Raw genomic sequence first — 15,405 nt, forward strand, 5'->3', positions numbered from 1 at the left:
AAATGTGGCTTCTGAATAGGGCCTTTTATTGTTTGAGAGGCTGTGCTCCACGTTGAGAAAATAAGACAAGATGGCATGTCTGTGAGGTGTTTTTTTTTTATTGGTATATAAGAGACACCGAGGCTAAATGCATTGATTTATCAGCAGGATGATTGTCAGATGTTTAAAACAAGGTATCAGCTAAATTAACCAAACAGTTACATTTTAAGCCAGGTTAAATAGCCTTATAGTACAGGAAAGTACTGTATTGTATGCACAATATAACAATTGTGTTTTTGTTGTAATTGCCACATTTCTTTATTCCCCATGTGTTTTTACATGCATCTGACTGCACTTGTACCAGTAGCCAGTTATTTAAAGCGTAATTTAACTGCAACCGCAGTTTGTATATTTTTATTATGAATGAACTACAAAGTATATATATATATATATAATATATATATATATATATATATATTTTTTTTTTTTTTAATGAACTGTAGTCTTACTGCCTTCTATAAATTATGCATTTACAAAGGAAGAACTTCAGGATGAAATCATGGTTTCTGTAGTATTTTGTAATACATATGCACTGCGCAGATTATTTGAAATGTGTTTTAAAATGGTCTCTCATTAGCCTTGGATCACACCTTTTTGTTTTTCTTTCTAAATGCCTAAAGATAGATTTATATCATCGGCGCAGCACTAGCCAGTTGAACTTGTAAATGTTCTCCTGCTGGCTTCTTCAGTCACTTATGTGGTGTTTGGTGAAAGGCTGTTTATTTTGCTAATTGGGTTGGGATGAAGGGCTGTGTTTTCAGAATTTAATTTTAGAAACTGAGATTGAGTGTCAAAAATCTTGATTTTATGGAACTATTAATTTTGCATTAGTCTCATGGTGTCAAGCAGCTGAAAGAACTGGAATTGATGATCTAATTCCTGAAAACAAGTACCGATAACTACCTGGAAAGAATATTCTTATTGAGGGTGGCAGAATAAGGGGATGTATGGAGGATCTATCTGTCTCTGTCACACTTAAGTTTGCAAAAGTACATACTGTGGATGTAAGTCAAGGTGAACTATTTTTTTCATGATACTGCTCGCTCTAATTTTGTATTTGCAGATGTATGTACGTAACAGAAATACGAATACAATAATACTCATGTACAAGTACACCAAGTAAAAACAATGAAAGCATGCAAGTGGTATTTCATGACATAGTGTACTACTCTACAACCTCCGCTCTCAGTCCGTTCACAATACAATTTGGACTAGATTCTCAAAGCTCTTTACGTCAGTGTTGTATTAATGAGGATTTGAAATAGAGCTAGATACATTTCCCCCAAATTATTCTTGACGCAATTAATAAGCCTGGCAAAGAATAATCTAATGCTGCAAAACCAATCAGCAAACAGAAGACACATACTGTAACAGGATATTAAACAGGTAAGAAATTCAAGATAAGGAATAAATAGATATCAATGTTGTAGACCTCCTCGTCTTCTGGGAATTGCAAGATCATTTCAAAATTGCGCGGGTTCGTTTGGCATGTGGGTATCAAGCCGTGGTGGACTTGACTCTTTGCATGAAAATACCATGGCTGGCTGGCCCAGTTTGTGTTCCCCAGTAAAGGTTGCTCATTTTTTACAGTAGTGCAACACAATGTGCGATTCAGAACCCACTTGTGCATTTTTTCACATTTTAAGGTCATTCAACCAACTTCAGTCTTCAGTATGTTGTTTAGCATAATGTGGTGTGATAAAAGTACAATATGATATTGTTTATAGATGGCACTCACTTAAATTGCACAATAGGCTTGCATATGATTCAATACACATGGGGGGGGGGGGTAATATCAATATCAATAGACAAGTTAATTTCTGCAATTTAACCCTTTGGTTTATTCCATTTATAGGTGAACCAACTTAGTAAATGTTTTATTTTTGGCCGTCACTTTTACACAAAATTGCTGTCTTATAAACCCTTGTCCTTTTCTGAGAGGAATAATAATAAATGTAATGGTATAGTACCGGTAAGAAACAACAGGTCCTGTTGGAAAAATATATTATTATTCTGAGTCATTTTTGCTCGGTTTTACTAGTAGGTATTCATTTCAGAGTTCCCCTGTGCACAAAAACATGCTCTGAAACACCATGTGGAAATGTACTGTGATACCTGGTTATCAATTGTTGGTGGTTGTTAGCCGTTCATTTATATTTTTTAATGGTACTGATAGTGAAGAGTTAAGCAGTGACTCATAGTACTACCCCACCCACACATGTACTGCTAACATTATTGAATAACCAGTTAAACGAGAAGGGGCGTCGAACCCTGAGTGAATTAAACAGACACTTGAAAAGTGTTGAGTGATGCTGTGAGCATTCCAATAGTGCTAGGACTGTGTTAATCATCAATTCGTTAAGAATTCTATGCAGTCATCACATGCAGCATACTGAACACAAGTACTGCATTAGTATAAGGAGTGTCATTGCATAGTTCCTGCATTTTTGACAGTCTGACTTTGTACAGAATGTTTTCTAAATGAATGACTCCCTGCCCAGTAATCAGGTGTTGTGGGTATCAAATCGTTCCCTGTCATTCAACAGTGTGTGCAATATTTTGCACAGAAATTCAAGACCCCTTTACAGTTTGATGATGGACAAGTTGTGAAGAATTTCTGGACTACCAGAGTATGTGTGGAAGGAAGCAGAGACCTAGTGGAATCAGAACGGCAGCACCACAGCGGTGTACCACCAGATGGACGTCTTATGGGCATTTCTGTTTACATTAAAGGTCCCTGGATCAGCAATGTTTCGATTTCCCCGTCTGTCTCATCATAGCACGCCTATGTTGTCCCTCACAGTAACGCTGATGAAGAACGACTTTTTAGCCATGTTCGCAAAAACAATACAGAGTTTCGACCAAGCTTGGATATTGACAGTTCCATCATTACCGTAAAGGCAAACAACAACCACCCATGTTACAAATTCCATTGAGACACAACTTTTACAGAGGGTAAACGTAAATGTGGTAACTGGTTTTGAGCGGCCTCTAGTGGACTTTTTGATTAACTGCATTGATGGGTGCTTACGTTTCTCTTCGTTTGACCATAATATACTACGTTGTTGTTTATTTGGTTTGGGAAGTTAATCATAGGAAGCCGTTAAAAAGGATGCAAAGTGGAAGCAGTTGTGTATTACACGATGTTGATACTTCAACTTGTTCAAAATCTTGAATACTTACCTTGTTCTTGCTGATATTTTCCAGTTTATGTCTGTATATATTTATTTATCTATTCATTTATTGTGCAAGTTTCTGATCAGCGATAGGCTGTAATTCGCTAGCGATCACTGTTTTGTGTGTTTAATTAAATTACTAGGGCGTTGACGGTTTATAGTAGCTGTGACGTCACTTATTTAGTATTCAGATAATCTCACGCATCGCAGTTTTCAAGACTTGTGATCTCTGCATTATGTGGTAACGACATCACAAGCACATTCACAGATTTAAATATAAATAAATGTGTAGTTACCATGCCATCAAAAGCCTAAGCCTACACTGTTTGTTTTCAAACATACCTAGACGTTGGGAAGTTGGCTCTTTTGAGCAAACACTTAATTATTTTGCACAGTGATAACACCGTGTAACAATTTTATTTTTTATTTTTTTTGATGGAAGACTACATTTGGGGGCTGATTTGTGGAAGTGATTTACAGTATAATCGTAAATCTCGAAAAACTACTCACTTCTAAATCTTTTGTAATCATTTTTGTATTACTTTAGTATAAATACATGTTAATTTGGATTTATATGTTGTTTTTTTCTGACTTTATGTTAACGAAAAGACACAAATTCGCCCGTTTTCTCATTGGAAATAGGTCAATTTCAAAATATCACTGTCCTGGTCACAAAAGCAAAGTTTGTGGGGAATAATAGCCATTTTCTATACTTTTGAGGCATAAGCAATTAGGAAATAACACTTACTACCCAGGAACAAAAATTGTGTTACATAGTGTAATGACAGCTGCTACCGCTAAAACAGTGAGGAAAATAAATACCGATTTAATGCATGCCAATGTATTTTTTAAAAACGTAATTGTGATATAAATAACTAAGCTATGTCTGCCTCGACTTATAAAGTCTAATTTTAATTAGTAACTTAGAGGTTTTATTCATTAACAGATTGTCGTGCAGGTGCAAATAAATAATAATAGAACAACCAAAGTAAAGGCAGGCATGAAACCGTCCTCTCTTATTCTCGCCCTGACTGCATGACGTGTTGTCTGCGCTGGGAGGCGGGGCAGGCAGTGGAGCTGGGAAAAAAAATACCTAAATAAAGGCGAGAGGACCGTTTCAAATACAAACATACACACCAATCAAGAAAGAAGGTAAGGGGAAAAGCTGTAAATTGCAAGTGCAGTGCAAAGAAACAAAAGGTGGATAAATTGTTTGCTTTTCCTTTTTATTCTTGCAAAAGCACCCTATTTTGCATTGCAACTTAGTATTAAAACCCCATCGGCTCACTGCAGCGCCATTACTGTATAGGTTCAATGGACAAAATGGCCAGGTTTTTTTTTGGGGGGGGGGGGTACTGTAGACAGTTTACTTTATATTGTTACTGTGAATTTAAGCTACACTTTTGTTAGAATTAAGACGCTGTGAATGTTGTTAAACAATGGCGAGTCCTATATAAATACAGCGTTCGGGCTGTGCATAGGAAAGAGGGTTACGTTTGTGAAACACTATTTCTGCTGATTAAACGGTGTTTGTGTTTGAATGAGTCGCCTGGATTTTTTCTCTTTTTTGTTTTTGCTGAGGCCCCACTTAGAGACGATCGCACGGCGCATGCTCGTTGTGGCTGCAGCGTTGCTTTATCGGTTTGATTTATGTTTGAAAATTGGAAGTTAAAGTAAAACACCATACCTCGTTAACCAGTTGAGCTAGTTATGTTATAACATATTTTAAACATAAATACACATTTACAATGGCTATATACAAACAAATAAGTCATTTTTTTGTAAAAAAATAAATACAAAAATAAACGTTATATTGGTTCTTAATACTCCACGAGATGACATTTCTTTATAGCTCAACTTTTTCAAATAAGTTCACTATTTTTACCCTCCTCAGTATCTTTCACGGCTTTACCTGCTTTGAGGCCTTTGTGTTCACCCAACGATGCTTTACACTCACCCAGCCCTGAATGAACTTCCTTGTGTCTGGAGTGCCATCATTGGAATAGCGTGCTCATTGAGAACGGTGTTTTAGAATAGGGTTTGTGAGCGTATTTCTTTATGAGCAGTCATCGTTAAATTAAAGCACATCAGTACAGTATTTAGATCCACTGCTCTTTACAGATGAATATACCCCAATGTCTTGTTCAACTATATTTGCTATGTCTTTGTTTGAATTATTCCAGCTGCAAGTTCTGTTCCACCCACCAGCCATGCCAATCCGTCGCTCTGCAGGGACGCCCTCCCAGGAAACGGCACCCAAGAACCCTCCTGCTGCAGGTACAGTGGGGCTGGGCAATCTCACTTGCCCTGTCCTGTGTGAGCTAACTACAGGGTCCCAGCAATGCGGCAAACATGCGTTTTAAAACGGGTGTAAGACACACTGTGATACCTGGAAACTGCAACACCTGAAGGAATGCTTGACTTGCTGTGCCACTGCATATATATGTGTGGCTAAGTCTAAATAGAATGTAGGCAGTAGATGGCACTGTTGTAATGCATGAAACCAAATAATTGTCCACACTTACAAGCTCAATTTGGCAAGAAGGCCCATACAAATTGCACCATGGCTGCGTTTAATCTCAGTATTTGATCTGGTCCATGGATATGCATTCTGGTCCCTTCATGCATTTGAAAACAGGAACGCAAACTCATTACCTGCAGGTTTAGTAGTGTTCACAGCAGTGCATCTATCTAATGCAAACTAGCACACGCAAAAAAGGGGGTTAACACAATATGAATGACAGTTAAGGGCAAGTCTTTGGACCCCCTAATTTACTTCAGTTCAGGTCTCTCAGTATTAGAAGTATGTTATTCATTTACTTTGTCACTCAAACGTTTTTTTTTTTTCAGTACAACACTGTTTTAAGGAATGTACACTTTAGTTATACAAGCTGGAATGTTAGTTTTCAGGGATGGAAATAAGACTCCTTTTGCATAGCAGTTTCACCCATTTCAGGTTTTAAATGAGCTTGATTAGCCACAGTGTACAGCTATGGCCAAAAGTTTTTGCATCACCTAGAATTTTAGGATTGAGACATAATTGAAAACTACAAAGCGGTATGTAATTCAATATGTTAACATAACATTATTAAGCATGTTTCATTCGACTTTATGAAGCAAAATTAGTTAATTCTACTGGGTGATGCAAAACATTTTGCCATAGATATATAGGTAACCAGCTGTCCTATTAAAGTCGTAGTAAATATATAGTACCTGGAATGGATGAAACTGCTATACATTGGGGCTTAGTCCCTAGCTTGTGTCAGTGTGGTACAGCCAGTAAGGATCTCAAGTTGAAGCCCTGTGTTGACGGGGACCTGGTTTTCTGTGTGCAGATGCGGACGCCAGCTCTGAGGAGTCTGTCTCCGCGGGGGAAGAGCATGAGAATGAGGCCCCCGCAGCGGCTCCTCCACAGGAGGAGGAGGTGAAGCAAGAGAACGAGAAAGCTGAAACCGAGGAGGAGAAAAAAGAGGAGGAGAAGCCTGCTGAGGAGCAGAAGAAAGAGTAACGTGCCTTTTTTATTTAAGTTTTACAGCTGCAGTACAGTAAACTTGCAGACCATAACTGTGCACTTTTTCCTGATATTAATGTCTATACGTTCAAGTTACCCTCTGCACTGGCAAATGCAATTCGTCATTCTCCAATTTCCCCCATAAGACCTGGCATCTCATGGTTCTGTCCTGTTAAATATCTCTGAATATCATTGCAGTGACAAAGATGCCGTCAAGGAGAAGGAGAAGAAAGTGAAGAAGACGATTCCTGCCTGGGCCACCATGTCGGCCAAACAGCTGGCCCGCTCCCAGAAGCATGCACAAGTCACCTTGTTCGTGCGGCCCAAGATGGATGCCATCCTCACAGAGGCCATCCAGGTGCGCTCCCCTCTAACCCCATCCCCGATGAGCAGCCCACCATATAAGTACAGTTTGCTGTGTAGTGAAATGGTTAGCTGTGAATGCACTGAATTTTGCTTCATAAAGTCGAGTGAAACCTGCTGAGTAATGTTACGTTAACATATTGAATTACATGCCACTTTGTAGTTTTCCATATACAGAAAAACTTACAAAAATTGAAAAACGTGACATTTCGAAATCTAACATGAAATGGCTTGCGGTCTTGCGATATCATTTTGTAGTTTCTTTGCTAACATGATGTTAAATAAAAGATCTAAGTTATGCTCAGATATATTTTAATTATGTCTCAATCCTGAAATTCTAGGCGATACAAAACTTTTGGCCATAGTTGTAGATAATGAATCGTACAGTGCTGTAAACACTCATAGTTAACAATGTAAAATGTGTTTCAACAAGAGGCAGTGTTTTTATTGTGTTCCAGTACCAGAATTCAGCACTCCGCGTTGGCTAGATAAGCAACATTGCCTGTTGATATACCCTGACTCTGTCCCAGCCCTGCACATATACACCGCAGTACCTGCTCTGACAAACCAACTGGTTTTGCTTTGTTTGTATTGCTCTTTAATAAAATAGCCTTTATTGCTGCTTGCTGATCTATGGACCCACCTGGTTAATCCTGTGATTCATTTCAGGCCTGTTTTCAGAAGTCTGGTGCCTCTGCATTTGCAATCAAGAAGTACATTGTTCACAAGTACCCATCACTGGAGCTGGATAAGAGGGGGTACCTGCTGAAACAAGCCCTGAAGCGAGAGCTGCAGAGGGGGGCTGTAAGACAGGTGGGCTGGGGACACGGTGCATACCAATATAACGACATGCAGCGTGCAAACCAACATTCACAGCTATGTATCTTATTCTAAAAAAGAAAGTAGTCTTTCTTACTTACTCAAGACTTGTTTTGGTCACACCCTTCAGATGGTTGTGTGATCTACCATGACCATTTTGCTGTGTTAGTATCAACATGGTTTTTCAACGTGTTACGTATTTGTCCAGTATGGGGGCATTAACAATGTTCAGTGTCAAGTTCTATGAAAGAAAGTTTGTTGGGCTGTATGTGTTAGCACGTGTAGATTGATTGAACTCTAATTATTTCATCCATAACTATAAAATACTCAATAGCACTACATTTAGAAATACTAAAAAAAAAACATGAAATTCAATGACCAACGCTGGTCTTTTTCCATGTGTTGTAGACTTGTTTGAAACGTTTGTTGTTCTTCAGTTTCTTTGAGTATTTCTCAATTGAGCTCTGTTAGTAGAGGGTTGAACTCTGGCTCCCTGGTGTGTGGCAGGGTTGACTCTGTGATTCATTGCCCTGCTCCAGGTGAAAGGAAAGGGGTTCTCTGGGAGCTTCACAGTGGTCTCCAGCAATTCCAAGCAGTCGCAGAAATCCAGAAAGGTAAGAGAAACACAGACAGGATGAGACACTCTTTCACAGTAATTAATTACAGTGCATATATAATATATATATATATATATAATTTCATCTCCAACCTTGGTCTTTATCGGGGTCTGTGAAACCAGCCGTAAATGTGGGTGACATTTTATATGGAATAGACTATAAATAAATTCAATATAATAAAATTGCCTTGCACTGTATTGTTACCACTCTATAAAACACTTAAAACTAACAGATGTATTTCCCATGCATATTTCTGATATTACTTACTGTTTAGATATTGTCTAAATGTTTAAACTCAACGCTATTAAAACCCCCAAAACTGAGCCCAGTATTCACTATGAACACCCTATGCAGTGCTTCTTCTGAAAGCTGGGAAGCTAGATGCTTCTCCCCTGTATATCGTCCTCTCCTGTGGTTGCTTCTCCTGCAGAAAGGTGGCTCTGCTCCGGCCAAGGGGGCAGTGCCTGAGCCCACAGAGAAACTGGAGGACACCTTGCCTCTGATCTTCACCCGCCTCTGTGAGCCCAAAGAGGCCTCCTACGTCCTCATCAAGAAATACGTGGAGCAGTACTTTCCCAAGCTCATGGTGGAAAGCAGGTAGGGAGCCGGTTAGGCATTGGGGTTCACGCATATTCTTCACAAATACTGTGTTTTTTCTGTCTGTTTGTTTTTTTTTTGCCTATAAATGGCCATTTGTAAAACTGAAAAGCCCAGAACAGTAAATCAGTTGAGATTATTATTTATTTATTTATTTATTTATTTATTGCAAAATAACAACCTGATTCTCAAAACTCCCAAAAGTAACAAATTGGACACAAGGAAAATTGGATTAAAAATGAAGAAAAATAAATGTACCCCATGAGTAACAGGACAGAGTCAGGGCGCGAACCGGCGGCCCACAGGCGAGCATCTAAACCACAATGCAGGAGAGCCGGGGTCGTTTGCAGCTGTGGTTTTAGAGTTTTTAACCTCCTCTCCTCTCACTGATAGGGGACTGGACAGAATCTGTAACGGAAGTGTATCACATAACACTGCCTGTTACACATGCTGTTCAGCAACCTTGATAAACAAATTGGGTGAAACTTACAAGACATGTAGGCTTGTGTCTTCAACATATTTTTTTTTTACTATAAAGTTTTACCTTACAATCTTTTGAGTATTTAGAGTTAAAATGTGTTAAAATGGCAAAAACACTTTTGGAGGAGTTCTTCTAAAATACAATTCATCATTTAAGCACAAGGTAGAACTATAACCCAAGTAGAGATCTCCACAAAATGCTTGAATGTGGCTGCATTTGGATGTTTAAACCTTGGTTATTGTAGATGTATTTCGCTTGTTCTTGCAGACCCCACATGTTGAAGAACGCTTTGCAGAGAGCTGTAGAGAAGGGACAGCTGGAGCAGTTAACTGGGAAAGGAGCGTCCGGAACGTTCCAGGTGAGCCAGACTGCCTGTCTTTTATTCATCACTAGAGGGGGATATAGAGTTCCCCCAGCTTCAAGAGGCAAGCTGAACGTTGTCCGAACTGATTAGTGTCAGACGGAGATGGTGTCCTGCAAATAAGCGTGGGCATTACTTTTACTTTTTAAAAGCGGTTCTATGCATACTGGCTCCATAATTAATATGCAGTCCTTGAGTTAGTGTAATACAACCAGATTCTTCTTTGTATACTGTATTGCTGCTTTTGGGAAGCTGCTCTCATAGATGTTGTTTTGCAGTTAAAGAAGCTGGGGGACAAGCCTCTTCTGAGTGGCGGTCCCTTCGAAGACGCTATCCTGTCTGCCATCACTGCCATGAACGAGCCCAAGACCTGCTCCACCACCGCACTCAAGAAATTCGTGCTGGAGAACAGCCAGGGAGGCAAGGTCAACCTGCAGGGTGAGCCCACTAACCAACTCCTAGCAAGACCAGGACACTCTTTCTCTAATATTATTGGAATGCATTTCAGCAAACTATAATGTGCACTTGCTTTATTATCCCTAGTGGTAGAATGCATGGTACACAGCAATATTATGGAAGCACATACTGTACATAATGTATCAGAGTTCTGCGCGGGTCCAACCCAAACCCTTAACCCGCTGCAGCACCGTCTTATCAGCGACCCGACTCACTTTAATAAGACCTGCAACCCGACCTGAACCCGCAAGTGTTTGTCCTTTACCTACTGCCTGCGTCGACTGGCTCTCTCACACTCTCACATTCACACACATATCTACCATTCTCCACAGATTGAGTTTATACAGTAGGCGATACAGCGTGGTGGCTCGCTCTAGTGGTCTGGATATATTTTCACATTGTAACATATTAACTATCTCTACTTTCTTTACTGTAAAATACCTGTCTATTCCTTTCGTGCCACCAGTTGAAAGGGCTTTCGCAGAGATGTACCAGTTTTGTGGCTGTCGTACACAAAAACATAATGACATGTTTTACAAGCAACGAATCCAGTCACATGTTCATTATTTCCATTCGCTATGATTCCAAAAGAATTCCACACTTGTGATTTACCTCTCAAACTATTATCAACTACATGATGTACACCCTGCGCTATCTTTTGTTTCACCTCATCTGCAGGCATTTTTAATATCACCAAGCAGACGTGATAAAAGGATCTTGCGACATATCAAACAAGCGGCAATACAAACCCTAATTGCCTCCTGCTTTAGTGCAGGAAACACCGGTACATTTACTTTCGAATACGTTATTTGGGAAAGGGTTACAGATGAGTACACTGAAAGGACATTTAAATTCAGCCCCGAGTCTGACCCAAAAATTACATTTTTTGACCCACACCTGAATTGCAAACTGCAAAAAAGTTAACATTCCGGAATGTCGGAACATTATATGTTTCTACCAGTCGTGTGGGTTAAATGTTGGAACGCGAGCTGTTTGAAGCCCTGCTCTCTGCTCTCCCCTCTCTAGTGAACAACTTGAAGAGGACCCTGCGGAGGTGCGAGATGTTTGGCTGGATGGAGCAGATCTCTGGGAAGGGCTTCAGCGGCACCTTCCAGCTCTGCTTCCCCTACTACCCCAGGTAGGGACCAGGAGAGGGGATGGAGGACAGGAGTTCTTGCTTGGGACTGCCTTTCCATTGCCCGGTGTCTTCATGCTTGAGTTCATGGTTGGACACGCTCCTGTATAGAATTTGAAAGTAATCCTTTCCACCTGCATTGAGAAACTACTTTTTATAGGCTATGTTTAAGATTGCCATCTCCCACTGATATAATTGAAGGTGCATCTCTTTTTCCAGTAATTGAGATGTAGGTGCTGCTTTTGTATATTGAGTGTATGATGGCTAACCGTAAAATGTAGATTTGTAACCATTGTTGTATTATGTAGTGATATCCCTGCCCCCCCTCTCCTCTTCTCTCAGCCCTACAATCCTGTTCCCTGACAAACACAAGGAGGAGGACTCGGAGTCGGAGGAGGAGGACTCTGAAGAGGAGTCTGAGGAAGAATCTGAGGAGGAGTCTGAGGACGAGCCTCCTCCAAAGAAAAGGTAAAGCAAGCTCCCCGGTGTACAGAGGTGGGGAAACAGCCAGCCTTCAAACCAACAGAGAACTCCAGACTGTTAACCAAGATTGTAGAAAACATACTCACACTACGAACAATATGATCATCGGCCCTTAATATCTAAAAGTAGGAACAAGCAAAGAACCAAAAGATCTTCAGTGCAAAAAAAAGGGGTAACCAGTGATAACGCTGCTAGTGATAATATAAAAATGCATTTAGGGCAAAACGGACGATGAATGCGGTTTATGCTGTTGCTGTTTAATACATTTAAATAGAGATGCAACATTCATCTTTTAATCATTGCCATGGCTTTTGTTTAGTGAGCCTCAATGAAACATTGATCGCCTGGTGCCCTATTGGAGCCTCGCTTATATTGTTTTTAGTGGTATTTTTAAAGGCTTTTGTGAAGTCTTTGTTTCTTGCTTTTTATTGGTATTACCTGTCCAATATTTATTTAGGAAATTGATTTCTGATTGCACCTCTACTTTAAATAAGCTGAACTGCTTATTCTTCACTAAAATGTTTTTTAAATATCTTTGCAGGCAGATAAAGAGGCCCCCTCCCAAGGTCCGCATCCCTCCGCCCCCCAAACACCGCAAGCCGCCAGCGAGCAAGAAAAGAAGCGGGGGCAGCGCGCAGAAGGTCAGCGCGCCAGCTTTCACCCCCAGGGGCAAAAAACAAGCACCTGCCAAAAAAGCCGCGCCCGTCAAGAAAGCTTCGACCCCTGTCAAGAAAGCAGCCCCGCCCCCTAAAGCAGCAGCCACAAAGAAAGCGGCCCCGCCCCCTAAAGCAGCAGCCACAAAGAAAGCGGCCCCACCCCCTAAAGTAGCAGCCCCCCCGAGTAAGCCCAAAACACCAGCAACCAAGAAGATGACGAGCCGAGCCCCCAAGAAATCCCTGGCGAAGACGACTCCGGCCAGGTCTCCCGTCAAGGGGAAACCGGCTGCCCGCAAATCCCTGAGAATGAGGAAGTGATCTGGGGAGACTGCGACCAGTGCAACAGCTGCTTCGGAGGGTTAGCAGTGCTCTGGAGAGCCAGGCTGTCCAGTTGCTAGTGCTTTCCCCCTGGTGTTCCTCCCTTTATTTTGGTAGGCTATAGGCTTTCAACTCCCCACGCTGTTTATGGGGAATAAAACAACAGTGTTTTATTCTTTTTATTTTTCTAAAGTTTCTCTCTAACAGTGCTGGAATTCTAAAGCTTCCGTCAGAGTAAAGAGGCCAAGGAAAATCTATCTCACAAGTGGGGATATTTTTGGGATTGAAATCTTTATTTAAACCTTAAATCTCTTTTATAAATCCACTGATTTTGTTAGGAGATGTGTGAAATTCCTCTGTGTAATGTCCATAATCTTCCCCAGGCATGCTTGACTTCTTTGTTCTTTTTATTTAGTTTTAATGCAGATTTGCCTTCAAACTTGCTACCTAGTGGTGGCTGTATGAGCACATGTTGCTCTGTGGTGTATATTCAGCTTCGTTTTGTCTTTGTTTATTTTTAATAATTTGTGTTTGTTTTAAACAAAGTCCATTGGGATATATTTTGCTGCCCAAATAAGTCTGTAGTGATTTGGGTATTTTGGTTCTCTTATGATAAAGCAGCTAAAGAATACAATTCTTACAAATCAAAACATGCAAAAAATGCATAATAATTACCAACATCATACTAGTCATCAACTTTTAATTTGCAAAGTTATTTTAACTGAGACCTCCCTGTGGGAGGGACATACCAGAGAACTAGGTATCTGGTTGGCCGAAAGGGCTACGATTCTAAAATCACTTATTTAGTGGGGAGGGGGAGAAGGAAAAAGCACATGTTTTGTGGTAATGTATATTATTTAGTGGTAGCAAATAACAAAAACGGGAAATAAAAATGATTTCAAAATTGTTCTGTAGAATCTGATGTGATAACTTAAAAATAGAGTATAACGAAAAACTGATTTTGTTTCAAGGTTTCTGAGAATTCTTTTGTTACTGTATTAAAAAAAAAAAAGTGTATTAAAAAAAAGCTCTTCTGTGTATTGGTGTATATCTGGGTGAAGACTGACAACCTTGTTTTCAGTAATCGCTAGAAGAATATTAGTAATCTGCATGCACGTAATGCCCCATGTGGTGCTTTTTCTGTAATCATTAATAAATAGTAACTTGTATATATTTGTATTGGTTTCAGTGTTTTTTTTAATGCTACTAGATTTGCAATGTTACCGCATTGCAACATCACAGACACAGTCAAAGCCTTTTATATCACTTCAAAAGGACTGAGCAAATATCTGCGGACAAGGGAGTTGAGTTTACCAGGGGTTCCCAAATAATCTGGTCAAAATAATCATTAAAACAAGTGCTGATACATCAAATATGTCTTTGAAATCTAGTACTTGGTATAGCATTGATTACAATGGGGTAGACATTGTAATAATTAAATACATAAGAAAGCTGTAAACATGCACATTGCAGAGTTGCAGGGGTAGAAATTGCTCAGTATGTTACAGATGCAAGCCTAGTTATTTGTGTTTGGATGTGGAAGTACCTACCAAGCGAATGCTTATAGAGCAAGTCCTTTGTCCTCCTGTCTTGCGCTTGTTGTTTAGACTCTATAATTAATTTACTCTTTCATCACATCCTTCCTGGTAACTTTAAAACTCAGTAGTTTAAAACACCCCCACCGTGCTTCAACACGCAGTCGTATGGCTTAATTCGAAGTACGTCATGCGTAACCATTATTATAAATTGGTCATTTAGCAGACGCTTGTATCCAAAGCGATTTACAGAGACTAGTGGGTGAACTCTTCATCAATAACTGCTGCTGAGTCACTTACAATAGGACCTTGGTTTTACATTCCTGTGTACTTAGAATTCAGATATGCTTCTGTGACCTAGAGGGGTGCTGTACAGGGATGGAAATAAGACTCCCGTTGCATAGTGGTTTGACCCATTCCTGGTTTTACTGTGAGTTTAATAAGACACATGTGCGTGTTACCTATACACCGCGGTTAACTGCTTTGCAATATGAGTCTTATTTCCGTTCAAACTGTCCTGCTTTGCATGCTGAATCTGATCTTCAGTACACACGCACACACAGCCTGGCAACAGCAGTTCACCCCTCCACAAGAAAATTCCAAGCACAGTGGGACAGACATACTGTCAGGCTTTTGTAAGGACTTGCCTTTCAGAACAGACTTGCAGGTATTTCACTTCTTAGCTTTCTGTAGCTTACATTGGCGACCTGCACGAGATTCTTTGTTTATCAGCACGTGATTACAGCTGCCCTGGCTGCAGTACAAATTAATGTTCTTACTCTTAGTATGTTATTATTTATTAATAATAAAATTATTTATTAACGATTAAAATCTTTTTTAAAATTATTATTTTAGTTA

At 39.9% G+C, this 15,405-nt stretch overlaps 1 protein-coding gene across 1 annotated transcript; it reads left to right on the plus strand.

Moving 5' to 3' along the window:
- Nucleotides 1–4,202: 4,202 nt before the first annotated feature.
- On the plus strand, nucleotides 4,203–14,185 carry LOC117425354 (heterochromatin protein 1-binding protein 3-like). The gene is made up of 12 exons (XM_034042215.3): nucleotides 4,203–4,367; nucleotides 5,399–5,492; nucleotides 6,551–6,719; nucleotides 6,925–7,084; nucleotides 7,759–7,902; nucleotides 8,448–8,522; nucleotides 8,956–9,122; nucleotides 9,871–9,961; nucleotides 10,243–10,402; nucleotides 11,447–11,558; nucleotides 11,898–12,023; nucleotides 12,580–14,185. The coding sequence occupies exons 2-12, from the start codon at nucleotides 5,426–5,428 to the stop codon at nucleotides 13,010–13,012; spliced, it is 1,704 nt and encodes a 567-aa protein (XP_033898106.3). The 5' UTR covers nucleotides 4,203–4,367; nucleotides 5,399–5,425; the 3' UTR covers nucleotides 13,013–14,185.
- The last annotated feature ends 1,220 nt before the right edge of the window (nucleotides 14,186–15,405 follow it).

This window comes from Acipenser ruthenus, chromosome 20, assembly GCF_902713425.1.
Source record: "Acipenser ruthenus chromosome 20, fAciRut3.2 maternal haplotype, whole genome shotgun sequence".
Taxonomy (NCBI): domain Eukaryota; kingdom Metazoa; phylum Chordata; class Actinopteri; order Acipenseriformes; family Acipenseridae; genus Acipenser; species Acipenser ruthenus.

Excerpts from the sequence above, each read along its gene's own strand:
- LOC117425354 (XM_034042215.3), top strand. The coding sequence starts at position 5,426 with ATGCCAATCCGTCGCTCTGCAGGGACGCCCTCCCAGGAAACGGCACCC. Across the intron at positions 10,403-11,446 it reads AGGCAAGGTCAACCTGCAGG|TGAACAACTTGAAGAGGACC; the intron begins GTGAGCCCACTA and ends TCCCCTCTCTAG. Across the intron at positions 11,559-11,897 it reads TGCTTCCCCTACTACCCCAG|CCCTACAATCCTGTTCCCTG; the intron begins GTAGGGACCAGG and ends CTCTTCTCTCAG.